Here is a 27,315-nt window from a genome sequence, read left to right on the forward strand (position 1 = left end):
GGCACAACGGCCTCTTTTTCATATTTAATGTTCTGCAAGCCTAAAGAAACTAATTATTTAAATTAAGGGATAATGTTCACAATGAAGTATATGAGGCAATAAAAGGCAGGCAGACAATTAAACACCGAAGTGAAGTTCAGGAGTCTGGTATCTGTTAAAGCTTCTTATTACACAAACTATCCTGTGTGCCAGTGCATTCCTTTTCTCCAAATAAAAACAGAATAAAGTGTGTGTGTGTGTGTGTGTGTATTCACATCCATCCATTATAAGCATTCTCCCTTGTGGGAGCAGTCAAAAATGGATACCCCCACCTGTAGTCTGAAGTGCACCCTCCCCAAGAGGGTTGTACCATGTTATATTTCTGCATCCACCATCCAGCTTTAAGAGAACGATCTGGAAGTTGCTTCATGCACCTCAGGAGCTGGCACAAAGTCAAAGTAGTAGAGGATCTGTGCTCATGGTGAAGCAATCACATAATATTTTCCATATCCCTCACAAGTTTAGCAAGCCATGCCTTGACAAGTATTGTTTAGGGCCCATGTCACAACTGCCATACCACTACTTTAAGTCAATCTACATGACTTTTGCCACCATGTGATGAGAAGTCCATGTGTAGTGGATCATCATCCAGACTAGGTAGCTTTTTCTAATCCAGATATGTAGTGACATGGGGAGGGGGGACAATTCAATTGGTGCATTGAGATGAACTTACATGTGGTTCATCACACGACAACATCTCCACATGGCTTTCAGCTGTTCAGTCATGCTATATGCACTAGATTCTAGTTCGAGTTGATGTCAACACACTGACTACTTCAAAGATGGCCCAAAATGACTTTTATAGAAACACAGAATTGTAGAGTTGGAAGGGATCCCAAGAGTCATCTACTTCATCCTCCTGCAATGCAGGAATCTCAACTAAATTATACATGACAGGTGGCCAGTCAACCTCTGCTTTAAAACCTCCAAGGAAGAAGACTCCCACCTTCTGAGGGAGTCCATTCCACCGTCAAAACAGCTCTTACTGTCAAACAATTCTTCCTGATATTTAGTCAGAACTTGTAATTTCTTGTAACTTGATTCCATTGGTTTGGATCAAACCAGGAAAAAGCAAGCTTGCTCATCTTCCATGTAATAGCCCTTGAGATATTTGAAGATGGTTATCATACCTCCTCTTAGTTTCCTCATATCTAGGCTAAACATACCCAGCTACTTCAACTGTTGTTCATAAGGCTTTGTTTCCAGGCCCTTGACCATCCTGGTTGCCCTTCTCTGAACACCTTCTAGATTGTCAATATGCAAATTCATACATGCACAAGGATGTGAGCATTCTGACATAGTTTCCCCCTTGCTGTTTCTCCCATAGTACATGTGGCAGTGAGACTTGTTTTTTCCATGTTCATTTGTACAACGTTACAAAGTAAAAATCAGACAAGAGTGGTCTGGCATGTACACAAATGTCAGAACAATAATTTCTAAAGAAAGCTACATAATAACTTTTCCCAACAACCACATCCTGTTGTCTTAGTACAACTACAAAGACAAATTATGACCACAAACACGAAATACAACTGCTAATAGCAAGCAATATATTACTTTTAATAGCAAGCAATGTTTTAGTTTAATAGCAAGCAATATTTTACTTTAATCTTTTTTTGGGAAACATTTTTATCTACAGTGTCTCTAAGGTGCTAACAACCAATGTTTTCATTTGATAAAAGCATTGGCTTTGTTTGCATGCACAAGCCTTGCCCCACAAGCACTATCTCATTCCTTCTCATGCAGCACAATTGTAGACTACTTGGTTAACTAAGCATAGTTTTCTGTTACTATGTAACCAGAATACTATGTTTACAAGTTACTGCAGTTTGTATTCCTGGTTTGCCCCAAACCTGCTATCTATAGTTTCTTTGTTCAGATATTACAGGGAACCATGGTTATTTAACCCAGGAAGTTTTCAACCATGGCACGCCAAGAAGGGGTGGCATGAAGGCAGAACTTGCTTGCACAAAGCTAGTGCATGCCTTGGCTTAATAAGCTGAGGTATGTACGTCCAAACTGGGTGTGTTGTTAAGGACTCTTTTTAAGACAATTCAGTCACTTACTGGTCCTGAGAGATAGGTCTTTGCACACACCAATATGTACATTAATAGAGATCGCATGAAAATATGTGAGAACAATGGTATGCATTCAAATGATGCTCAAAATCAATTTTTTTAAAGAGAGAGAATTAAAAAACCCACAAATGAAAATACAAACTGTCTCAGCTCAGATACTAGAGAGGTTGGGGGTTTTTTTTGCACTGTATATAACTGTCAGAGACCACCAGAGAAATCAATAGGCATGCCATGTTGATTTCAAAGAGTCTACTCCGAGTTGGATACCTAATAGGATATAATTCATTAATAGCAACATAACCCTAACCAACAGCAACAGTGTCTCATGTACAACAGAAGATATAGGGGGAAAAGCTCATTGCACAGAAGACCATTAAATGGCCCAAAATGAAGATGGGAAAGGAGGTAAAGAATGATCAGTGAACAGAACATACGGGAAAGGAAGAGTAATCTGTGCTAAATGATGCACAGGATAAACTGTGCTAAATGATGAAAAATAAGAAGCATAAAAATAAGGTGTGTGTCTTGTTCAAACAAGCCCTGCCTCTAATACCCTGGCTCTACTTCATATCTGTATGTTCACCACCAAGGCCCATTGAATGTGGTCAGAATCCTCCCTGAATTCAGGAATCCTATACAATCAGCGTTCCCAACTGAAGGGGCAATTCTAACTGTGTTCAGCTGATAGCATTTAGATTCTTGCCACAGAGGTTTCTGCTCACTGTACAAAAAAGAACAGATAGTGATATCGGGGGGCAGGGCTGGTGTGTGCTCCTGAAACACCATACACAGTTTGAGCCCTTACACTTTCTTTTGAATGTCTGAAAACAGTGTGTGTGTGTGTGAGAGAGAGAGAGGGGGGGTATGTCTGGTATTATTCACATGTGGAACAGTTTAATGTTCCCATTGTACAGAGTATGTAAAATACTCTGGCATCGGACCAGGTTAATATTCTGGCTGAGATAATCACTCTTCTGTGGTTACTTCAGGCGTTTACCACCATTTAGTTGAAACATTCCATAGCAAGAAGATTGACAAACTGAACCCAGCTACCAATAGTTTAGATTAAAACCACTGAACAAATGAAAAAGAAATAAGTCAAGCTTGTACAGTGGTACCTCGGGTTACAGACGCTTCAGGCTACAGACTCCGCTAACTCAGAAATAGTACCTCGGGTTAAGAACTTTGCTTCAGGATAAGAACAGAAATTGTGCTCTGGTGGCGTGGCAGCAGCGGGAGGCCCCATCAGCTAAAGTGGTGCTTAAGTTTAAGAACAGTTTCAGGTTAAGAACGGACCTCCAGAACGAATTAAGTTCTTAACCCGAGGTACCACTGTATCTTCTGCAGAGATGAAAGATGCTAAAACACTGCTCCTTTCAGATAAATACATCTTCACTGCCCTGCTGCAGGCCATCCAGTAAGCACCTCTGCAGTTGCCCCATGTGTGCCACTACTGGGTCATTCCCCATTCCAAGAAAATGTGGAATGGGCCACCAATGTGCATTTAGCAATGAACAATAGCCAATCACAATCCCTTGAAGAGCATACATTTCAAGCATGTGTTTGGGTCATGTTCACAATTACGTTGCTACCACTACACTTAAAATGTATTGATTGTGCACTTAATAATTTAATGTCTTTAAAAAGCAGGAAGAATAAAGTAACAAGGTCCCGCACTAAATTATGAACAAAGAAATATTTATAATGAAAAAGCAGCTTTCACACGGCCATTTCTTTTGGAAAGCTGGCGCTTGTGACAGCAGAAATTGAAATTCTAATGCAGCATGTACAAGCAGTTGATCCATAAGCGAGGCTCATAAAACTATGGGTTTATGTGAACTTAAACTGAAATATAGATGTTGCTACTTTGGCAAACAATTCTGTTGAGTGTTTATTTCAATCTTTGGGGGGAATTTAAAGGATTCACCAATCTAATTTTGTAACTCACAAATCTAGGAGCCAAGGCATAGCTCTGTAATTATGTACATTTGCAAAGCAATTATATTTGTTAGTACTGTACATTTTAAATGTGAACAAGTTCCTGCTATAACGTCTGCAGATATATGCAAATGAAAGAGAATGAACGTTATAAAACTGTAGGGAAAAGAAGAGGTTTTCTCTTGGGTGCCTCTGCTTCTGCAAAAATACATTTGGGTCTCTATTTAATGGTACCATACAGCCAATTAAGTTAGAAGATAGGAATTTTTTAACTCTTACCCTTATTCTCACAGTGACAGTAGCAAGGCCTGGAGGCATTGTTCCCCCAATATCGAAGGCTTCCACTAAAAAAGTGAATGCTGCATCTGGGTCAGGAAATGACTCAAAATCCAAGGACTTTATAAGTGACAGGTCCCCGTTAAATCTGTTCAATGAGAAATACTGCAACGCTTCCCGGGTTCGTATTCCATAGGTAATATTGGCTCCAAGGTCAATATCCTTAGCCTAGAAGACATAAAGAACATTATTTTGGCTTCCAGCAAAGGCAGTATACACAGATTCCATTTAAAAACACCACCACACCACTTTGGAGGCCAAAAATTATCATTGCTTAATTTAATCTGAGTAATTATGTTTCCCCAAATTGTTTTTTCCTAAAAAATATATAAAAAATCTGTTAACACAATATATTGGATCCAATAAATCTTAACACAGGCACTTCTGTCCTTCTGAACTCCAGACTGTAGGCAAAATACCTCCATGAAAACACAGCCCCACAGAAACAGACATAGAGACAGAAGGAGCTCTTTTCTCTACCCCACACACCTTGCTGTGCATTGTCCTTTACCTGGAACAGGAGGCTGATATGCCTACATATATAGTGCTTTCTTACCTCCCCAGGATCCTGAGAATTAAATTACTCCTATGCCACTGAACCATATTGCAATTGTTCACTGTGCAGCTATATAGGAGGAGGTCAGCTATTTTGCCCTGTGTTTATAAGGCCACTGCATTCCCCTCCCCTTTCAGTTTTGTGACTTGGCATGAAAAATGGGATGGGAGGTAGGAGGAAGCATCTTGCACTGGATTACAGGCAACCTGTTTGTACTGCAAGAGTCTGAAGATGCATATATATCTCTACTGGCTGCAACAGCTTCCTCATCCATTTAATGACCACATGTGAATTTCTTTGCACACCAAGATCTTCTTTCTCCTTTGGACAAATGGGTTTGCGCACATCTTGAACAAATCCAGGAGTACCTTCAGACCCCGCAATTATAATGCATATGCTTTCTCTTGCTGGTATAAAAGTTTTGCTTTACAATCATGAAAATAGTAAGTAAGCTAAAATAAGTTGCTGAATTTCAAGAAGTCTTCAAGGTGCAATCAGGGGTAGGGAACCTCCAGCTGTTTCTGGATTGTGTCATTCTAACAATTAGACATGTTGTTGGGGGCTGTGGGTAAGTTGAAATTCAACAGTGTTTGGAGGGCCACACGTTCCCTTTTCCTGTAGTTTACTATATCTGTACCATAAGAAAGGAGTTAGATTCTATTAAGAAGACTTTATTAAATTCAAAGAGATGCTGAGATTAATAAGGAGTCATAATTCAGGAATTCAATTTTTTAAAGTACCATTTTGGGGTGGGGAAGAAGATCTAATGGTGCCTCAAGATATTTTAGTATTAATCTAATTTCAAATATTGATGATCTTTCTTTTAATTAATTTATTATGAAGACTGCCAGTGTTATAGACTGCCTTTTGTAGGTTAAAAACTTAATATAAATCCCAGAAATAAATGATTAGAAGTTTTATTTTTTGTTCCCTGCTCTCTCAACTAATTTTAATTTTTTCTTTTAGGAGATAGCCAACTAGGTGGACTGGTTTTGATGCAATACGATTAAGATATATTCTTCTTCACAGAGAATATTCAGGGAACTCATGGCTTTCTTACCTCTAAACGTAGGAAGACAGTGCCCGGGGGCAGGTTTTCAGGAATAGTCACTGTATAGGAGGCATTCGTGAACACAGGGCTGTTGTCATCAATATCCAGAACTTTGATTCCCAGAGTTAACGTTGTACGGCGTGCATCCACAGCTCCATCTGTTGCTTCAACAATGAGTTCATAATAGTCCCTGTTTTCTCTATTTAGCTTCACTGAAGTGTAAATACTGCCATTGGATGTTATGCGGAAAAGATTGTTGAAGTTTGCCAAACTGTAATGGACTTGACCATTTACTCCAGCATCTGGGTCAGTAGCCTAAAAGATAAGGGAGGGGAAGAAACATGAAATCAGGAGTTTGTAGCACAAATAGACCCTTTTCAGGTTAATGGAAGGAATTAGCCCCACAATCCTAAGAAAGCATGGGAATCCAGGGCCACTAATCCAAACCTCCTTGACATAAATCCAGCTTCCAAAAAGCAAGGACCCTGAAGGTCGTAGGAAGGTGCAAAAATAAGCCTACATAGCTGCCTGGGGTTGCTCTAAAACTGGATGCAGGAATGCTAAATTCAAGTAGGGACCAGGAATTAAGAAGAAGTCCACACCTGCAACGAATAGTTAAGCAGTAAGGATAAATAAACAGTAGCCAGTACAATACTCCATACAGACCCATTTCCTAAAGTCTACACTTTTTCCTGAATCTCTTGAATTATATCTATAATGAAAAGAAAGAAACTCTGCTTGCTTCCACTTTCTGCTGGGTGTTACTAGTTGCCAGGGTGAATGAAATCCTCAACTCTGTTCCTTCAGTCACTTGCTGCTAGTCCTACTTGAACCCACAGCCAGCCCTGCTCCATTACTCCATTAGAACCATAGAAGAGGAACAGAACTCAGAATATCAGCAGATGTGACACCACACCTCCACTTCTCTTTACCTTAAATAAATCAAGGCATAAGTAACTTGGCTGCATAAGAGAAGGGAATGCCTGCTTGAGTAAAAACAAAAAAAAAAATTTTCCTTCCAGTAGCATCTTAAAGACCAACTAAGTTAGTTCTTGGTATGAGCTTTCGTGTGCATGCACACTTCTTCAGATACACCTGCTTGAGTAAGGCATTTTCATTTGTGCAATTTTCTAAGAGCCTGCAGATAGCACCTCACAAGTTGTTACATAACATAAAAGTCCCTGGTTATCAGCACTACTGTCAGGAAGTTTCCAAAGACATTTAATATCCTGCCATGGTGCTCAGTGGGAGGCATAATAATGAAACCATTTATCTTCATGGAAATCAATTAAAAGTTAATTAAAATGGTTAATAAAAATCACACACTTGTTTCTCTTTTGTACTACATCAACACAATAAACACTGGTGGTTTCAGCTTTATTTGTGTCTCAGGTTAACACATCCTTGCAAACAACACCTATGTGGTGCCTACTGTGGCGTCTGCAATATTAGTGTTAATGTTTAGAGAGTTGAAAGAAGCTGCTTTCACTGGGATGGGGGGCTCAGGTACAATAGTAGCATATGCTGCACAGGTTACATTTTTGCCTGATAGGCTGCTGCTAGAGGAATAGGATCTGTGCCCCAAGATTACCATTTTAGACACACATTCAGCAGGTGCAACATTTACTACTAAACTATCTGCTTCTCCATCCAACATCTATTAGATTTCTGCCCGCCTTAAGAATAACCGGCCATCAGGGGCAAAAAATAGCAATCCTAGTAGGTATTTGGATATGGTAGCAACATATATAAGCAGGCTCTTGTCATAAAAATGTATATAATATGGTGGATCTCTGTTATTCCCCTTTCACAGATGGGGACATGTGTTCTCTTGGCTTCAAAACACCACGTGCTGTTGCCATTTCTGAAGGGGGAGACAGGGAAGGAGGGGGGGGGAGGCCATTTGGCTCAGTGCAGTCTCAGGGCCAGAGAGAATTTCATGATCTCAGCACTGTGGCTGCCCATGTCAAGCTCCCTTCCTTGCGCCTCTCCCTCTTGATAATTCAGCAGCAAGTTGCGGTGTTGGGATGCTGGGAGAGCAACACAGTTCCAACCACGCAGCCCTGCCAGCTGCTACTGGGTAAATATGTTTGTGATGCACAGTTCGATTGGAAATCTAGGCCAGGCCTCCCAAGACTGGCTGCACCGGAGTTTTGCAATAAAAGTTGCTAACGGTAGCTAGTCATAGAGAGTACAAATTAAAAACATTTTTTTAAAACCTTGTTGCAAAAGATTTTTTTCCTTTTTTAAAGACAGAATGCATTGTGGGGATTTTAGCTGAGGGAGTAGTGACAGAACACTATATCTTCAAAGCCTTAATCCATGGAGCCAATGTGTGCGCTTAGATAGTTTTGCTTTAAACAAGGGCCACATGAAAGCAATTAAACAGCTGCTAACTGGATTACAACCAACACCCATTAAGACAATAGTAAATTAAAAAAGATTTATCGCTGTCTAAAATTCAACAGCCAAGTTAAGTTGTATAAACATGTAGCTCTTAATTTATCAGGGGAGCAGAAAGCGGAAATGCCCCCAAGTAACAAGAGAATTTTCATTTGTTAAAAGAACACCACCACCACACACCAAAAGTATTATTATTATTGCCATTTTCTTCACTTGAAAAGTTCAGAGCAATTTTTGCTCCAATAAGCCTTTGTGAGAAGCCTATAAAAGTAAATGAAGGTTTCGAAAAAGCCTATGACCCTATTACTACACTACATATCCCGAATTAGCTGAAAGAAAGAAAATCAAGACTCATGCTCAAGGGAGGAGATAAAAATATAGGAACATAACAGTTGGGAAATGACATAGTGGTAGAGCATCTGTTTTACCTGCCGAAGCTCCCAGGTTCAATCCTTGGCATCTCTAGGTAGGACTGGGAGAGACCCGTCTGAAACACTGGAGTGCTGCCATCAGTCTGTATAGACAATACTGAACTAAATGGACCAATTGACTGACTTCAGATAAGTCTGTTTCCTATATTCCCAATTGCCTTGCTGGACCCATCAAGTCTAGCTCACTGTTTGCCTTGCCAGAAGAGAAGAGAAGGTACAGTAACTTGAGGCCCACCTATCCACACCTGGTGCTATTGGGCAAGATGAGGAAATTCTTGGTAGACCAGAGTGGGCTGTCCTGGAACAGAATGCAGGTGGGGTGCCCCTAGGCGGAAGGGAGATTGACAATGCAGGAGATGACTCCCCAGAAGAACGTGACATAAAAAAGCAGGCTTTTTAGGAAAAAAGCAGGCCGCTGTAAAATCGATTCCATGCCATCACCTTGGACACTGATTCTCGGCCATGGAAGAAACAGTAGTTTCAGACCTCAGAACACACTGGGGTGGCAATAGAAGTACAATAGAAATACAGTGCACAGAACAATTCCTGCGACTCCCAAGAAAAGGAAGAGACAAATGGTAGTGGTATGTGACTCCCTTTGGAGAGGGATGGAGGCAGCTGTGTGTGGAAGGATAACTTAGGGTTTAAGTTGTCTCTATATTAATGCGCAGTGTATGGGAATCAAGCAAGAAGAATTTGAGTTCTTAATACAGGAAGACAAATATGACCTAACAGACATTACTGAAACCTAGTGGGATGAGACTCATGAATGGAATGTAGAAATTGAAGGGTATAAACTATTCAAAAGGAGTAGATTAAACAGGAAGGGAGAGTAGCAGCATTATATGTAGAAGATGAGAAGAGATCCATGACATTGAGCATGAAAGACAGATTGAGATCATACACCATCAATGCAGCCAGATTTCGCAGGCCACTGTCCATAATGGCTACAGATCAGTATCATTAAATTAATATCTATTCACAGAATTCTCACATAAGAGAACAAATAAATGCTGCTAATATTTGTCTACTCCTATCTGGAGGTGGGCTTGTTTATATTCAATGCTGAATCAATACATTGTCTGTTTAGAATGAAACTCTGCATAAATATGAATTAGGGTTCTTCCCCTCTTTTTTTCTAGAAGCAAAAACTTAAATTTATTCTCTGCCAGCAGCTGCATCTTGTCAATGACTGTAACAAAGGAAGAGGGTGATGATATGTGCTGTTGGGGCTGTACTTTCATTATACACAATCAGAATTGTAACAAGCCAGTTCTTTTGAAGTTTCTACAGTATTTGCTACTGCCTGATCTATTTGACTACCATTCTTTGTAATGTACATAGTGTAATACCTTGGATTCAGAGGCAAGGCATGCGGAATTTTCACAGCATGAAAAACAAACTGCAGCAAAGCACAAAAATTTAAAATAAAATGACCTTACACTAAGCAGATACTAAGCAAACAGAGATACCTAGAGAGATGCAGCAGTATGATTCTGAAAATTTACTGAAGTTCTCCTTTCTTAAAGATATGGAATTTAACATTTGGAGCAAAAATGTGCCAGGAAGTTTGAATGCCGAAAAAATCTTCAGGTTTATTAGTTTAAAGCATTTGTGGAATGCTCTCCTTGGTGAGGCTCGCCTGGCTCCTTTATTACATATCTTTAGATGCCAGGCAAAAACATTCCTTTTCTCCCACACCTTTGACTAATTTAATGATCTATAGACTTTTAAACTGTGGGTGGGTGCATGGGGTATATAGTTTTTATTTTTTGTTATGGTATATTTTTGTGTTTTTATCTTGTCGTAATCCTTGGATGAAGGGCGGGATAGAAATTTAATAAATAGCAATAATATATAATTAGAATTATAGATTGAAGTCTGCTATCTCTATAGTCGTACCTTGGATCCTGAACACCTTGGTACTCAGACATTTCGGCTCCCAAACGCCGCAAACCTGGAAGTGAGTGCTCCGGTTTGTGAATGTTCTTCTGAACCCGAACGTCTGACGGGGCTTCTGTGGCTTCTGATTGGAGCTTCCTGAAGCCAATCAGAAGCCGCGTTTTGGAATTGAATGGACTTCCAGAATGGATTCCGTTCGACTTCCAAAGTACAACTGTATACTTGTAAACCAGACATGTGTGTGACCACATATTTTAACAGGAACCTGAATGTGTGCCAACTAGTCATTTCCATGATGCTGATAACCAAATACTAACATTAAATTGCCACTGTCCTACAGTCTGCACTTTCTCCATTATCCTAATTGGAATAACTGACTCCATTCTAAACATATCTGTTTTGCCCTAAAGGCTAATGGAATGACATTTAGTTCTTCCACAAAATTTAAAATATAGAACTCAAACCTATTCACAGGAATTACAAGAATAACACTTACATTCCGTTACAGGGGAACTATATGCAGGCCTCAGTAAAACCAAGAAGCCCAGTCCAGAGAACTGCAGGTGCAGAAAGCTACACATCCACTGCTGCACTTATCTTTTTGCAATGTCGCTCATGTAGCAAGGACCAGGCAATTTTCATCATGCTAACATAAATCACCCGCAAAATTCTGATGAGGCATGGTGCTGTAAAAATGACTGGATCCAGAGTAATGGCCAACTGCAAACTAGTGCGTTGTACAGAAATCATGTTCTCTAAAGGGCCGGTGATGTTTTCTTAAACTGGACTTTCCTTGAATAAATCCCTGTGTCAACAGGAGAACTCAATGAATCCGGCACTTATCCAGTTTTCTGTTTAATTAGCTTTTCTTTTAAAGCCATTTGATCAAAGCTGCAGATTTTTAAATAGTGATGTGGAATTAAATATTTAATGAAACCTTTCAACTAGTGGAAAAAAGCACATCTGAATGGGAAGATCATAATTTAATTATTATTTATTAGATTTATATCCCACCATTCCTCTAAGGCATACATGGTTCTCCTCCTCCCCATTTTATCCCTTACAACAACCCTGTGCGATAGGTTAGGCTGAGAGTGAGTGACTGGCTCAAGGTCACCCAGTGAGCTTTTTGGCCAAACGGGGATTTGAACCTTGATCTCCCAGGTCCTAGTCCAACACTCTAACCCCTATGCCACAGAATGCAGCATAACTAAGCTCATCTAAGTGAGAATTATCTTAGAAATAAGGGGTTTTTTGGGGGGGTGGAGGGAAACTTAGATCTTCCACTACAGAAACATTTTTCCCTCCATCACCCAAGGGAAATTGGCACTCAGAAAAATATGCACTTCCCAGCAAAGCACTCACATAAATTAGTTTTGAAAAGATATCACAGGTGGTTATTTTAAGGTGTAGCTTGATAAACTAAACTAAACTAAAATAACATAAGAACCCTCCAAAATCCATGTAAAGGTGTATATTCCAATTCTTAGAACCTTCACATTAACGTACCTAAGCATAAGAGTATAAGAACTTTATTGTTCTTTTAAGTCCCAATAGTTTCACTGGGATTTAAATGCATTATAACTTGGTATTGCGTCCTTTGTCTACATGACACCTACAGTACCTCTTTCTGGAGTGCCTTTCTGAAAACCCCCTGCTAGGGAAGGATTAGGAATGTTACACACATACCAAAAGGGAGCACTTAGCTCTTAGCCATTTCTATTTATTTCCCAAAGATTAAACTTGCCAATGGATTCTTAATTGAGAAAGAGATTCAGTGCAAAGGGATGTAGGCATTTTTACATTTCACATGTCAGAGCAGAATATGTAACATGCCGTGCCCCATTGTGTGAAGTAGCTTCTTAAAAATGGAAAATATTTCAAACTTTGTAATTATGAATAATTCAGGAAGTTAATTCCGACATAATCTATTCTCCTCTCTTCCCCCTTCAAGGACTCCCACTGTGACATTAAGAAAAATAACCAAGGAACGGGATGATCCCTGCCTAGGAAGTAATAGTTCAATTTCATAGAACATTAGGGAATATGCTGTAATTTTCTTATAAATTCAGTTTATTTGGTCAACATTTCAAAGCCAGAGAGTGTACTCTGTACTCTACACTGCTATTTTATTCCCCCCCCTTTTGCACAATATCCCCCCCCCCCACTAATCCCTCTGTGAGTTTGATGCCCAGTTCAGAAATTAAGGCTTCTCTCTCCAAAGGTAGTCAAAGAGTATTATTGAATTAAAGCATAAATAGAAAGGTCACCTGCAGGTTACAATTATATATTTATTATCCAGCCCTTATGTTGTGATAAACTGTTGCAGGATAATAAAAGAACCAAAGAACTTAGGAAGCGGTATGTGGAAGGAGAGTGTAAGCAGACAAGCCTGGTAGATTTCCCAAGGTATGGAAAGTGGTTGGGAATTCTCAGCCAATGGGCTGAATGTTGGCCACAGCATCTCCCCACTTTGTCCCACCCACTCCACACAGCAAACAGGATTGATTAAAAATAAAATTGAAGCAGCTTACACTGGTGCCGGTGGAAGTTTCTAAAGCTTAATTGCCACAGTGGTTAGCCATCCACAACACACACATTCCAAATTTTCCCAGGCAGCAATTAAGCTGGTGAGGGAAGCCTTAAACTGGCTGTAACTGGAAGCTCCCATTAACCATGGGGTGTCATTTTCCCGGAAGGGATCACAGCTGAAAAGAGAAGGGTTGAGTCTCCCATGCACTGCAGGTGTCACCACCAAAAATCACTCCCCATGCAGTACTTAGTCTTGGGGAAAGAAAAGCTCCTACCAGCCTTAATGGTGCACTGTTTTTAAGCCTAATTGCCACAATGGGGGGGGGGGGAGAGGATCTTTGTGGATTGCAGCTGGAAACAAAAGAGTATCTATGAACCATGATCTACATGAAGATCATACCCATATCTAGCAATTAGACTTGAAAACAGAGAGAGAATGTATGAAAAGGTGTGTGTATATGCATGTGTGAGAGAAGTGCACAGTCCTATCTACTTTGTGTTAGTCCCATCATTGCTAGCATGTGGTCTCCAGAAGGTGAGCCACAAGGGGATCTGGCATTTGGGCAAAGGTTCTCCCCTCCCAATACAGAATAAAGAATGAAGGAGGACTCTGGTCATTTATCTCACATTACAATAGGAAAGGATCGTGAACTGGAAGAAGATAGAGTCTGGTCAATTTCCAATCATTCTAATTTTTAGACATTATGAGCCACAGATTTTCTTGTATTATTCTGTTGGCGACTATCTTTTCTTTCTGTTCTTGCCTATACCTCGGGTTAAGTACTTAATTCGTTCTGGAGGTCTGTTCTTAACCTGAAACTGTTCTTAACCTGAAGCACCACTTTAGCTAATGGGGCCTCCTGCTGCTGCCGCACCCCGGGAGCATGATTTCTGTTCTCATCCTGAAGCAAAGTTCTTAACGTGAAGCACTATTTCTGGGTTAGCGGAGTCTGTAACCTGAAGCGTATGTATCCTGAAGCGTATGTAACCCAAGGTACCACTGTACTGATGTAGACACAGTCACAATCAGAAACAAAAAGGAACCTGGTTTAAATATTGGAGTTCTTTGACTCAAAGGAGGATGGTGGACTAGTAGCATTAGTTTTAGATTATTTAAGCTGAAGATGAAATGCTACCCAGTGGGATATGGCCAAAAAAGACAGACAAGAGCCACACAATGTTAGCATAAAATAGATCATGCATATTCAAAGAATAAATAATAGGACCAAGAAGAAGGAGATGAAGCATCAGCCTAGACCAGCCATTGCCACATTACCTCATCTCTGTGATGATGGGAATGGTCCAGAGCTGAGATGGGAAACCACCACCGGGAAGTAAGAAAGCCCAGTATTGCGGCCCCTTCCTTTGGGCAAGGTGTTTTCTGGGGAAGCAGCTCTGGTTTTGGCACAGGGGTATCAGGTCCCACACAAATGCCCACCACAGGATCTTCCCCTCCTGTCTTCAGAGGAGGTTTCATCAAGACTGAGAGCAGAGTCTTGTGGGTCACGCCTAGTCACTGCTGTTACTGAATGGACTTAGGACAAATTGTTAACGTGATTGAGAATAAAGAGCTCTGTAACCTGGAACTGGAACTGAAATAATAGTATTTATTATTTCCAGTCCTAAGAATCTTAAATTCAACATAGTTTTGAAATGTATTTGGCCTCTCCAGCATCACTATGTCCCCTTTCCCACCAGCAATATAAATGGTTGCTTAGAACCCAGGGAATTGTGTGATCCACACTCATGTTTCTTAAAAATGGATTAGTTGTAAATATTAAAATATGATCTCGCAAGACATCTCGGATATAATTTTTGATCAAAATATTTTAATGTTCTACAGAAGATAAGTCAATAGCTATAAGAAAAGTGGTTTGATATGGTTGAACTTCACTGTCAGTTTCATGCATTTGAACTCTCAAATCTTTCTGTTTCACAGTGGCCTTCTAAAAAGAAGAAAAGGAATTGCATTCAAAAATTGACTTTGGGGGATCCCAATGATAAAATTAAAAGAACAGTGGGGAATCTGGTACAACTCCAATTTCCACAGTCAAGTAAGTACTGTGTGGAGTTTAAAGGATATGAAATGCATCCACAACACTTTGAGACTTGTCCTTTTTAGTTTTTCTTCTTTTAATCTTCTTTGCATTCCCCCATTCCCAGCAGGGGTTTTTCCTATGCCACCACCTACAAGGATACCAGCTGTGAGCTCTTTTACTTCATAGGATATTAACACTTTCTATTGGCTCTGAATATGCAATGAGGTTTATTGATGTAGCTTGGAGTTTCCAAGGAACTATGCAGTCGGAAATTCTCTTGTTTCGGTTTCAGCAGCATGTTCAAAAGAAAACTCAAGCAAGGATATCTACATTCAGGTGGGAAAGACCTGTTTAACACTCTGCTAACAATAGTTCCATTCCAGTTTTCTGAGTTGTCTTGTATTTCTTCAGACTGATTTGTGGTGTGCTGCTGTTGTTGTTTTAAAGTGTCAGGTGTGCACTGGCAAAGCTCTGCTGAGGCTCCTGAACAAAAGACTACTGTGCCTTTAATTAAAAGCTTCCTCCTTGCCGTTCCCTTTATTGCTTCCTGTTCAGCATGAGTAGCGGATAAATGATGTATTTCCATTTAACTGCTCAGTTCATTTGAACAATTAGTGGGGAATTAATAATTTATGCCCCCAGTCATGCTGGTTTTAATTACTACATTCTTTTTGTTCCTTTTTCTTAATTTTCTTTAATAGAACCAGTCATTAAAGTCTCGTGCCCTGCAGAGAACTGAATACTAATTAAAGGGTAATTCATCACTACCCTACCTTCAAGTGTCCAGCTTGCACAGAACCTGTGGATGTAAATACAAACATGCATAGTCTTCTGTATGGACAGATCCCTTCATGGAAGAGACACATCTTGCACTGGGGAGCTTATGCATATTCAGCTGTCTGCAACAGAACACTTGGACATGTGGAGGTTGGGGTGGGTGGGGCCAGTGGGTATGACCCCAATTCTCAGTAAGACTATAGACTTCAGTTCCTTTTGAAAATGTTAAAGCTTTTCATGCTACATGAGTTACAAATCATGATGTCTACTCCTTGCTTGTTAGATCTACAAAGCAACTGAAGGAGTCAAACTCAAATTGCAACCAACATTTTCAAATTAAGGCAGTTTTTTATTTGCATTGTTATGCTTTTCTTTGTGCACAGCTAAGTGTATGGCTCAATTAAACTGGCTGGGAAACAAACCACTCTAAAGCTTCTTGAAAGAAAGAAAGAAAGAAAGAAAGAAAGAAAGAAAGAAAGAAAGAAAGAAAGGAAAGAAAAGAAAAGAAAAGAAAAGAGAGAAGAGTTAAGTTTTGCCAACACTTTTCTTGTTATTTCCATATTTACTACTAGATGACAATTCTGGATTCATTAAAGACAGCACTTTGCATGATTTAAAAATTACAATGACACAGAAGATAGAGATGTGTTGGAGGACTGATATATTCTATTCTACTACCCAAGCTAAGGAATGAGTTGCATTTTGTTGTTTGAAATGATACACTGACAGCATCCTGACAGAACACAAAACGGATTGAAAAAGATGCTTATTGCTACTTTAAAATGACATGACTATATCCTATAGAATGTCAAAAAATCCACCAGCCACAATTTTATCCCAGTTTCAAACAGTGTAGGCTCATTTCAAGTTTTGTTCTGGAATATTTTATGAACGCTGTTTTCACATTTCTTACTTAATATTCCAAAATTGGATTTGCACATTTGTGGAAGGCATCTTTCCACAGATGAGAAACGAAGGCTCCATTTTTGATGTCATCAAACTGGTACCTCCTATTTTTCTGCAAAAAGTGAAGTGGTTCTAACATCACATGTTTACTCCAAAGGAAATCCCATTACATTGAATAGGGCTTACACTTTAGTGTTTAGGACTGCAGCCTTAATCACAATGTGGGCCACAAAAGAATTTTAGAGGGAAGTTTGTAAATATGGGTAACAGATTTCATTTCCACCCAGGTACTATGAGAGCAATACAGGAGAGGTTTGAAGATGGTTTCGTGGGGAACAGTTGCCAGATACTAAGGAAAGCTGTGAACAGGAAGGGTTTAGTATCCATGTGTCCCTTTTGCAACACTCCATTTCACATTCCCAACAGTTCATGCATGGATTTCACCTCCTGGTGGGTTGGGAGGCAGGGAGGGGTCATTTGCAAATTATATCTACTGAGATATTTAAGTTCATTTTTTTACCGAAAATGCAGTTAAAACCAACTTCATAAATTGGCATCATCCACCTGGCAGCTTTAATTCATTTAGAGACAATTTCAAATCAGTATGTTCACCTTTGCTAGCAACAGACTTACCCTCACTTGACCAACAAATGCATTGGCTTCCTCTTCTAGTACTGTAAGGTTCTTAGGCAGAAAAGGATCAAAGACTGGCCCATTGTCATTTACATCTGTTACAACCACATTCACTGTAGCAGTTGATGTCTGCAAGAAAAAGGAAATAAAATTATGAAGCAGATGTTTTTACCTTACAGGAGGATACTTAGTGCTTATTATTGAAATTTGTATTCCACAATTCACCATAAGGGTAACATCCATAAGAATATAAGCAAAATAGAAACCATACAAAACACTAAACTATCTAAAACCATTATACAAATGAATGCTGCGGAGTTGGATTATCACAATTACATTATACCTGGTGATACTTAGAAGGTACTGCATTAGTAGGGTAGGAGAGCTGATACATTTATGCACACACACACATCCAAAGTGTGCACTGTAGATTATTTTTGACAGTATCAAAAGTAATCTGAGACCAAAGGGGTGCATTGGTTGTCGGATGTGTCCCAGGCTTTTTAGACTTGTCTACCTGTGTACTATCGGAAACCAAAGGGGCGTGTTGGTTGCCACATGAGATTTTTTTTCCAGCTCTCCTACCCAACTGCAGTGGGTAGGGCAGTCTTGTCTTCTGAGACAAGACTCAAAAACTGTTTTGTGGATAAATTATGTCATCATTTAAAAGTTCAACAAAGGCTGTAATTGTGCATGTGCAAGTAAAATATCCCAGTAACAGAGCAACTGGATGAACATGAGCTTTTTTTTCCCCCAAGGGAAGAAGACAATAAACCGGATGCTTTAGCAATGTGCTGCTGCTATTGAAATGTAAAATGATAGAATTATGTGCCATTAAAATGAATATTAAGCGAATGTATGGAATTAAATAGAGTCTGAGTCACAGAAAAGAAATTACCTGAAAACTGGGAGGGGAAATTTTAGGCAAAGCCTAAAATGTTCAGCTATGAGAGTACAAAAGAAGCTATGAATATATAGCACCTTTGTCTACATACACTGATAGCCTTGTATAAATGATACCCTGATCAAGCAAGGGAGATCTGCCAGGCATAAGGTTTCCAAACATGCACACTTGGATGTGTATCTACATCTGCACCACAGTGCTCATTTGGACCCCACTGAATGAACTGGATCATCTTTTGAAGTAAAGATGGGGATCTGCATTCCCTTTCAGAGCCACTAGCTAATTAAAAGACGCCTGCTTCTTGGGAGAAAAGTGATGACAAACCTAGACAGCATCTTAAAAACCAGAGACATCACCTTGCCAACAAAGGTTTGTATAGTTAAAGCTATGGTTTTCCCAATAGTGATGTATGGAAGTGACAGCTGGACCATAAGGAAGGCTGATCACCGAAGAATTGAAGCTTTTGAATTATGGTGCTGGAGGAGACTCTTGAGAGTCCCATGGACTGCAAGAAGATCAAACCTATCCATTCTGAAGGAAATCAGCCCTGAGTGCTCACTGGAAGGACATATCGTGAAGCTGAGGCTCCAATACTTTGGCCACCTCATGAGAAGACTCGACTCCCTGGAAAAGACCCTGATGTTGGGAAATATTGAGGCACAAGGAGAAGGGGACGACAGAGGACGAGATGGTTGGACAATGTTCTTGAAACTACCAACATGAATTTGACGAAACTGCAGGAGGCATTGGAAAACAGGAGTGCCTGGAATGCTCTGGTCTATGGGGTCACGAAGAGTCAGACACGACTAAACGACTAAACAACAACAACAGACTTTCCTACTATACCATTACCCCAATCTCCAAGCGATATGAGATTCCAGGGGGTTCAAGAAAGGGAATATCCTGAACTTGCACACTTGGATGCTACATCCTACTGATGGAAAGCTCAATACATTCCTCTTTTACTTTATGTATTGGAGCTACAGGCTGAAAATAGAGTGCAGTAATTAGAAGCAAAGATGCAAATGTGACCTTTCCCATGAAAAGGTGTAACCACAGTGACAGTTAACTAGCCAGGATGAAGCAACTGAAGCAGGAGCTCCCATTCTGTACCTCATTACAGTCTTGCTGATGCTCCTATAAATGCAACTGCAAGTCTTAGAAATTTGCATATTTTTTTCTGCTCACCAAACATTCTGTTTAAAATGAAATAAAGGTAAAAGTACTAAAATCCAAGTGCTAATGTACGGAAGGTTGAACCTTGGACAGATTCCTCACCCCACCCCTTGAGTTATATCTTCATTAGAGAAAACTCTTTGCGCACTAAACAGAGAAGGCATGCAAAGTCCTTAGATGGAAGGTGCATATATGATATGTTTATTTTTGCTTTTCTCATGTAGCATTTTCCTTTCCACAAGAATATCCACAATAAAATAATGAAATAAAAACATGAAATCTACATGGACTTTGCAGGAAAGTTCAACGAACAACAGGACAGAATCTAGCCTGTTGCTCATTGCTTACTTGACAAAATCCTTACTTGAGTTGTTTGGTATTCCAATCCCCACTCCCACCCTGGGGAGTATCTTCCCAAAGATAGAGGAAAAAAAGACATCAAAATAATCTTCCTTATGGGCTTTCCACAGACAGGCACAGAACAGAGATTTGGTAGATTGGGACCCCCAGACTATATCGTAGAGCCAGTGGAGAAAAAATAACATTTCAAAGCTAAGGATGAAAGGTTTAGGTAAATGATTGTGCCATTTTTCAGCCAGGAAGCTTTGCCCGAGGCTGGTTTGCCCAGGCATCCTTTACCAAGTGATGAATTCAACGTGTGATAAGACATCACAGATCTTACAGCATGGAAAGAGCTTTCACATTTCTCACAATTGCATTCAGTAACAGGGTATAGGTAGAAGAAGTAACAGCGAATAGGTAGAACTCCATGTGGCAGCTGAAGGTCAGAAAACCATCTTGGCAGGCTGGGACAGAGGCACAGAGATTAAGTTTAGGATGCCTTGGAAAGCCAGTGCTGCACTGCTGGGGAAACAAGCCCCCTTGAATTGTGAATGCTGTAAACTCTGCATTCCCTCCCTTGAAAGCTTCCAGTGTAAATATGTGTAATATAAACCGTATGTCTTAAAGACAGTCTCTGCCACATCTTGATTCCCTGCAGAAGCATGACCCTGGGTGAGTGCCTAGAACTCCCCTGGAATCTTACTACTTCTCAGCGGAGACTGGGGGTGGCATAGAACCTTTGCAATATTACACATGTCAACCAGCCTGTAGTCTCCAAAGTGCAGAACGTAATGTTATGGCAGACACAAGCGTACTTTCAAAACAGCAGCACTGTGTGACATTATTATGCTGTAATCCTCCCTGGGTCCACTCCACTGGCTGCAGCTTTGTGAGATAGGGAAACATAATATCATGTATTGAGTATGCCTTGATTTTCAAGAGGAGAACAAGACACAACATTGCCATGTTTTTATGGCAGTCCTCTGTCATTCATAATATATAATTCCTCTCTAAGCTTGCCTCCTTATGGACACTTGTATCTAAACACAGCACATGAATTTCACTGTTAAGAGAATAGTATCGGTTTACTAGCAACTCATTGCTCATAAATGCTTTCATTATTTAATTTTAGCACTATAAACACTACCGAAATCTTACATTATAAGCAACAGTTCAATTCCCCAAAACGATGCTTCATTTACGGTAGCAAGTATGAACTACTAGCACATTTCAGGTGGAAGAAGTGGAACCATGATCCAAAGAAAGACTACTATCCAGGATATGTTGACAGCATTTAAGAGAAATGTAGTATTAGACAGTAAATGGAAGATTACCTTTTAGTATTAAGAAAGATCACTTGTCACTAGCAGTCAATTACATCATCATTGATAACAAATAATGTAAGAAAGCAAAACCTCCTAACATCTCAAGAGCTAACCTAATTTGTAAAAAAATGTTCTCTATACCATAGCTAGTGGAAGAAAACATTTGATACAGTTTTCCTTATGATTTGTCACACAACATTTTCAAAATGATTTCCCCAGTGCTAGGGGGGAAATTGAACCAACTATATCTGCCATGTGCAAAGTCTCTGTAGAGATTCTGGTAAAATGTTTTTATATGGCACAACAAGTATCTCAGGTTACGAGTGCAAAGGAAAATGTTCAAAAATGATATGTGAGAGACTTGGGCAGTGTCCTGGCCTCAGGGAGCTGGAACAGCCATAAGATGTCCCCCATGGGATGTCCCTCGCAGTGTGCAGTGTCTGTACTGGCCATAAAAAAACAACAATGGGAGGTCAGAGGATGTGACACAAATCATTTCAGTTGCAGCTCTATTTCCAAAACAGCACATTGGAGGCATTCGCACAAAACCTCCCAACATAAAGGGGAATTACTGAGGGTTATAGACAGTTTAACAAAGACTTGCCCGGTTTTGGCTGCGCTGCTCTCAGTGCCCTGTTGTTTAGGTCTCAGAAACTTGTTTTTATATTTCTACAAGAAACTTACCCCATCTGGTCGGCCATCTGAGGCTGTAACAATCAAAATGTAGCGATCGGTGCTTTCTCTGTCTAAAGGTTTCCCTAAGGCTAGGAGTCCGGATCTAGCAATAAAACAAACATGTATGTTACATCAAAATATGGCTCCTAAAAATTGACAAGCGCTGTATATATTTATATGCCGCTGGGTTGGTTGCATTAGTGAATACTTCTCATTGTGACCCAAAGCAAAGCAAAAAGTGATTTTTTAAAACTGTAAAAACTGCAGACAAGTACTTTCTAGTTTGTTTGCACATTAAAAAACAAAACAAACCACAAACCACTAAGTGCTAGGAGTAGACCAAAACTATTCTCATGGAGGAAGTTACAAGGCAAGTATATTTTTTTCATTAACTTCTGCTGATGCAGAAGATCAGAACTCTCAATTCAGGGACATCTTTATTATACCATTGTGAGTAAACTATATACTTTCCTTATAGCTTACCTAATTTGGCAATATAAGCAGCAAAACAATTGTGGCTTTCACACACAACCAGTCACAATAGAAATCTGAATTCATGACCAACTCTTCAGGCAAAAGGTTCACAGCAGACAATGGATGTGAAGAATCCACTTTCTCTGTGCAGCTACATACTGAGTTATTTGTATTACTGGCTAGCAGACATTTCCATATGGTGCTATACGTGGGAAAAGGGTTTCCCTATTCCCACATTTCCATTTTGCTCAACCCCTATCTGCAGAAGATATGAGAAACTGGCACAGAATGGGAAAACCGTAATTGGTTCTTTAAGAGCTATCTGACACTGATGTGCCATGCCAGAATGGCCTTTGGAGGTGGAGAGCATGTCCAGTTACTTCCAACTTAATTTTAGCTTTTAAAGGACGCCCCTGGACATGGGATTGTATTTCAAGCCTCTCCGATCTGCTTAATCATTCGAGAAGTGATTGGTTGTGGCATCCAAATACTAGAATTAAGTATTTTGTTTTTCTCCATTCCTGTTTTGTATTCAATGGCTCCCATTATCCTAGGGTCATCTGAGTTCAATGGAAGCAGAGACAAACTGCTCTTCATCAGTCAGTTCTAAGGCATGTATATGTTGCAGCACCATTTCACTACCAAATTTCTTCTAACTCTAAAAGCTTGCATACATAACATAGACCTGCCCTTCTGTCCCAGGAACATCAAAGTACAATGGAGATGCCATGTGGGCTCCTACAACATGATCTGGCTCTTATGACGTTACCACTCAACAGCTCCCGTCTCCTAAAGGGAGCACTGGCCCTAGATTACCAACAGGGTATTTTAAAACTCTTTTATTCTGAAATCAGAAGAAACCCTTGAAATGAGAAGAGCAGTGCTGTGTTTATGTTTTATTTCTATTTTTTTTGCTAGTTATTTAATCAGTAATACAGTGGTACCTCAGTTTAAGAACAGTCTGGTTTATGAACGATTCGGTTTACAAACTCCACAAAACCAGAAATAAGTGTCTAGATTTGACAAGTTTACCTTGTGCTAAGAATGGAATCTGAACGGTGGAAGGGCACGGGCGGCGGGAGGCCTCATTAGGGAAAGCGTGCCTCGGTTTAAGAATGGTTTTGGTTTAAGAACTGATTTCTGGAATGGATTAAGTTCGTAAACTGAGGTACCACTGTACCAGAGTTACAATATTAGACCTACAGGAGGACTAACCAGGGAAGGGCTACTATCCTACCCCTACCTGGTCTGCTTTTCCGAGCCAATAAGAGTGTGTGGGTTGGGTTTTTTTGGGTTTTTTTACTACAGCAGTTTGTTTGTCCTGTAAGATACCTGCCTGCAGGTAAGGGGCTGATTGCAGTGTGGGGTATTGTTTGATTCCTGGCTGAGTAGATAGAGCTGGGGTCTGAGTGTGCCTCCAGAGCCTGCCTCAGTATAGACTCTGCCATAGGTCACCCTTGAAATGGCCACATCAAGGGGGTCCCATATATTGACTGATGATTTCCCCTTGCCCCACCCCATAGGCCAGGTATTGTGGGTGACAGACAGGCCTGTGACCCTTATCCAAGGTGAAAGATTGTGCTCTCGCAAAGTTTGGTTTGGTAGGGTTTCTCCTGAGAGAGACAGAGGGAACAGAGTGCCATAGTGGTTATTTTTTTAAAAAAATAATATTTATTACTTTTAAAACTTACAAAAAAGGAAAAGAAGAAAGAAAGGACAAAAGAGAAAAACAAAAGAAAAAAACAATACAATATGAAATATAAACAATACAAAGCACAACCTTAACACATTAAACTAAACACATTAAACTAAACAAAACCCTATCCCTAACCCTAAACAAAACAAAACAAAAACAATTTAAAAACATACATCATACCTTTTCCATACTCTATCTTTCATTCCCTTGTTTCATCGACCTCCTCTCACCTCCCTTTTTGTATTCCACTTCTATTAATTGTTTCAGCAAATCCTTTCCATCTTTCTCTATCTTCTGTCATATTATAAATATCTTAACATATTTTTAACCTTATTTTCCATTAAAACTAGAATACTTGTATATGCTTAACTCCTTATAACATTTCTACTAAGGCCATAAAATTTCATTCCAACATTTTTCTATCACTCATTAATTTTACAGTATTTCTATAAATAAACTTTAAATTTTCCAATCTTCTTCCACCATCTCTTCTCCCTGGTCTCGGATTCTGCCAGTCCTTTCCGTCAATTCCATATAGTCCATCAACCTGGAGATCTTATGTCCGAGGCTCTTAACTCTTTTCCAAGTCCCTTCTGCAGGTCTTCTTCATATTCTTTAATGCTAAAGAGCAGATCTCAGGGAGACTCCAACCTAACAATGCTTTTATTCCTTCTCGACAGGTCAGCCAAATTTCCATAGTTAAAGTTAAGATCCATAAAGTATTTCAGGACATGTTTCAAGCTTCCTCCAAATCCAAAGGCCCCCGGAACTTCAATCTCCTCCTGACCCAAGTCCATATCCCAAAAGTCCATTAATCCCTGCATAGAGGGATCTTTCCAACTTTCCTTCTCCAGTCCAAGCCGGGCTCCGATCCTCAAAATCTGACTTTTTCTAGATTCAATCACAGAAGGCCTCAACTTACAGTCCTCAATTTGCTTCTGTAAGGCTGAGGCTCCCGCTTGTATTACTTTAGGTTCGACAACAACAGCTTTCTCCTTCTCCTCCACAATTTGTCCTGCCAAAGTAGATTCCTGTACCAAGTCCTGAATAATTTCTGTGTTGGTGCTCACTTTTTGTCTCAAATTAATCGCTTTTTGTCCCAAGTTGTCAATTTTAGTAGTCATATCATCCGTCTTCTTATGAAGCTGTTCCAGCGCATAGCTTATCTTACATAATGCAGTCACTATGGCTTCTCCTGTCAACATTTTTAAATGGTCCAAGGTCAATCCCTGGTTCTCACAATTTCTTATCTTGCAGCTGGAGATTCCCCAGTTACACTCCTGTAACAGTTTCAAAAGCTCCCTCTAGAGGGAAACAATCTCCACTTGTATCAATCCTTTCAAGCACAACTCAAGCAATAAAGATAGTTTCTATTTTCAGTTACTTTTCCTCCTTTTTAAACGCAGAAGAGGACAATGGAAACAATATATTTCTCTTGTTTAGCTAGCTGTCAAATACGTTCTGTTCACAGTCAATGAATTGTCCACAGGAAAAAGTCAGCGCTCTCCGGCAACAGCAATGCGGCTTCACTCCGTGAAAGAAACAGTCAATTCGAAGCACCGCGCCACTCACCCCACGTCGCTCTGGATCCCCAAAACAGGGTTTCCCCGCGAGTAGGGGAGGCGCAAATGGTGCCAGCCGAATCCTAGGTTCACAAGCTTCTCCCGCCTGTGATTTCAGTGGGTCTCCGCCTTCGCTGTGGCGGTCAGACCTTGCTTTCCACGGAGCAAGTTCCTCCCGATCGGAGGAGCTCCGCCATTGATGGAGGCGCCAACCCGGAAGTGCCATAGTGGTTATTACCTTTGGCCTGACAGTGCACGATGCTCCTACTACTAGGCCTTAGTATATCAACCGTGAACTTAATTTCCCAATTGCATGTAGTGATGCCATATGATGGTGCTACAATGTGCCTAGGTAGGCAAGGAAGCAGGAAGTTGTGAAGATGTGCCCCCAATATCAGTGGTAGTGGGCAGGGGAAGGTGCAGCTGGATTGGAGGGGCTGAGCATGATATCAGGGAAGATGTTTGGCTCCTGTTCCTGATTTTAGCCCTGCCACTTCTCTGGTAGCTTTTCAGCACCTGCTTCAAACATTTTTGTTCAGTCAAGCCCGTTCATGCCTTCCTGCTGACTTGATTTCTTTAAAGTTTTTAATGACTTGTTTTGATTGGCATTAAAATTATTTCATGTAAAATATAAACAAAACACTTAGAGGTTTCATTACAATCAAGCTGTTTATAGATTTTGTTAAATAAATAAAATGGATTAAGTAGTTATGTTGGTTCATATCAGAAATGGAGTACTTCTGTTTTCTTACAGCTCACTAGAGAGAACCTGTCATAATATTATACTGCATGTTCTGAACATGGATCCTCTGAAGAGCATCTCTGCTATACTTGCTTTTAGGGACTGCCTGAATAAATACTGTATGTATTCAAATGCAAATATTGCCCATTACTTTCATTGGAATAACCTGGAAATATGAATGCCTTTTGTAACTTTTAATGAGTGCACACAGAAAAGCATATTATAAAGTAGTGCTAGCTGGAAGTTAGTTGGCCCAGACATTTTGGGGGTGGGGTGGAGGGGTGGAGAGGGGGTGGCATTTTGGCAAATTTTCTGAAGTTGCAGAGAGAGAAATTTCTAGCGTTTTTCAGGGAAAGAGTTTCCCATGATAGATATGAGACAGAAAGCTACAGTCACTCATTTTTAAAATATCTAGTAAAAAAAAAATGCTGGCCATGGAGGCAGACATATTTCCTTTTTTAAAGGAAGTCAAAAACAAAATACCCCTGGGTAATTCCTACTGGACTATTTTGTCATTGAGAAACGCTGTCAGGATGCTACTGCTTAGAGCAGCTCCTTTATCTCTCGAAGAAATCTTTTTTGCCAGTTAAGTGAGAGGCATTTTCAGCCCAGTCTCATTCAAAAGTAGCTGCTGCCCTCAACTTTTGGTGGTTTATGCATTTGCAAACCTCCAGCTACCAGGTGCAACAGTTTCCACAGCCAGACCCCAATATGTATATATATTTTCCCCTACAATGGAAAGTAAATTGCATAGAAATAACAGAAAACAGGTTCAGGATAATAATCTGCAGTGACAGA

General features: G+C 40.0%; 1 protein-coding gene across 27 annotated transcripts in view; it reads right to left on the minus strand.

Moving 5' to 3' along the window:
• The window catches only part of PCDH15 (protocadherin related 15), a 633,377-nt gene that overhangs the window by 118,107 nt on the left and 487,955 nt on the right, over positions 1-27,315 (minus strand). For all 27 annotated transcript variants that reach the window (XM_083614042.1, XM_083614038.1, XM_083614050.1 and 24 more), the window contains 4 exons: positions 22,053-22,146; positions 17,622-17,750; positions 6,008-6,313; positions 4,335-4,559 (listed from right to left, as the gene is read on the minus strand). In XM_083614042.1, the coding sequence (XP_083470168.1) occupies positions 4,335-4,559; positions 6,008-6,313; positions 17,622-17,750; positions 22,053-22,146 (754 nt within the window). The remainder of the gene's footprint in view (positions 1-4,334; positions 4,560-6,007; positions 6,314-17,621; positions 17,751-22,052; positions 22,147-27,315) is intronic.

The sequence above is a fragment of the Podarcis filfolensis genome, assembly GCF_964270895.1.
Source record: "Podarcis filfolensis genome assembly, chromosome: 5".
In the NCBI taxonomy this organism is placed as follows: Eukaryota; Metazoa; Chordata; class Lepidosauria; order Squamata; family Lacertidae; genus Podarcis; species Podarcis filfolensis.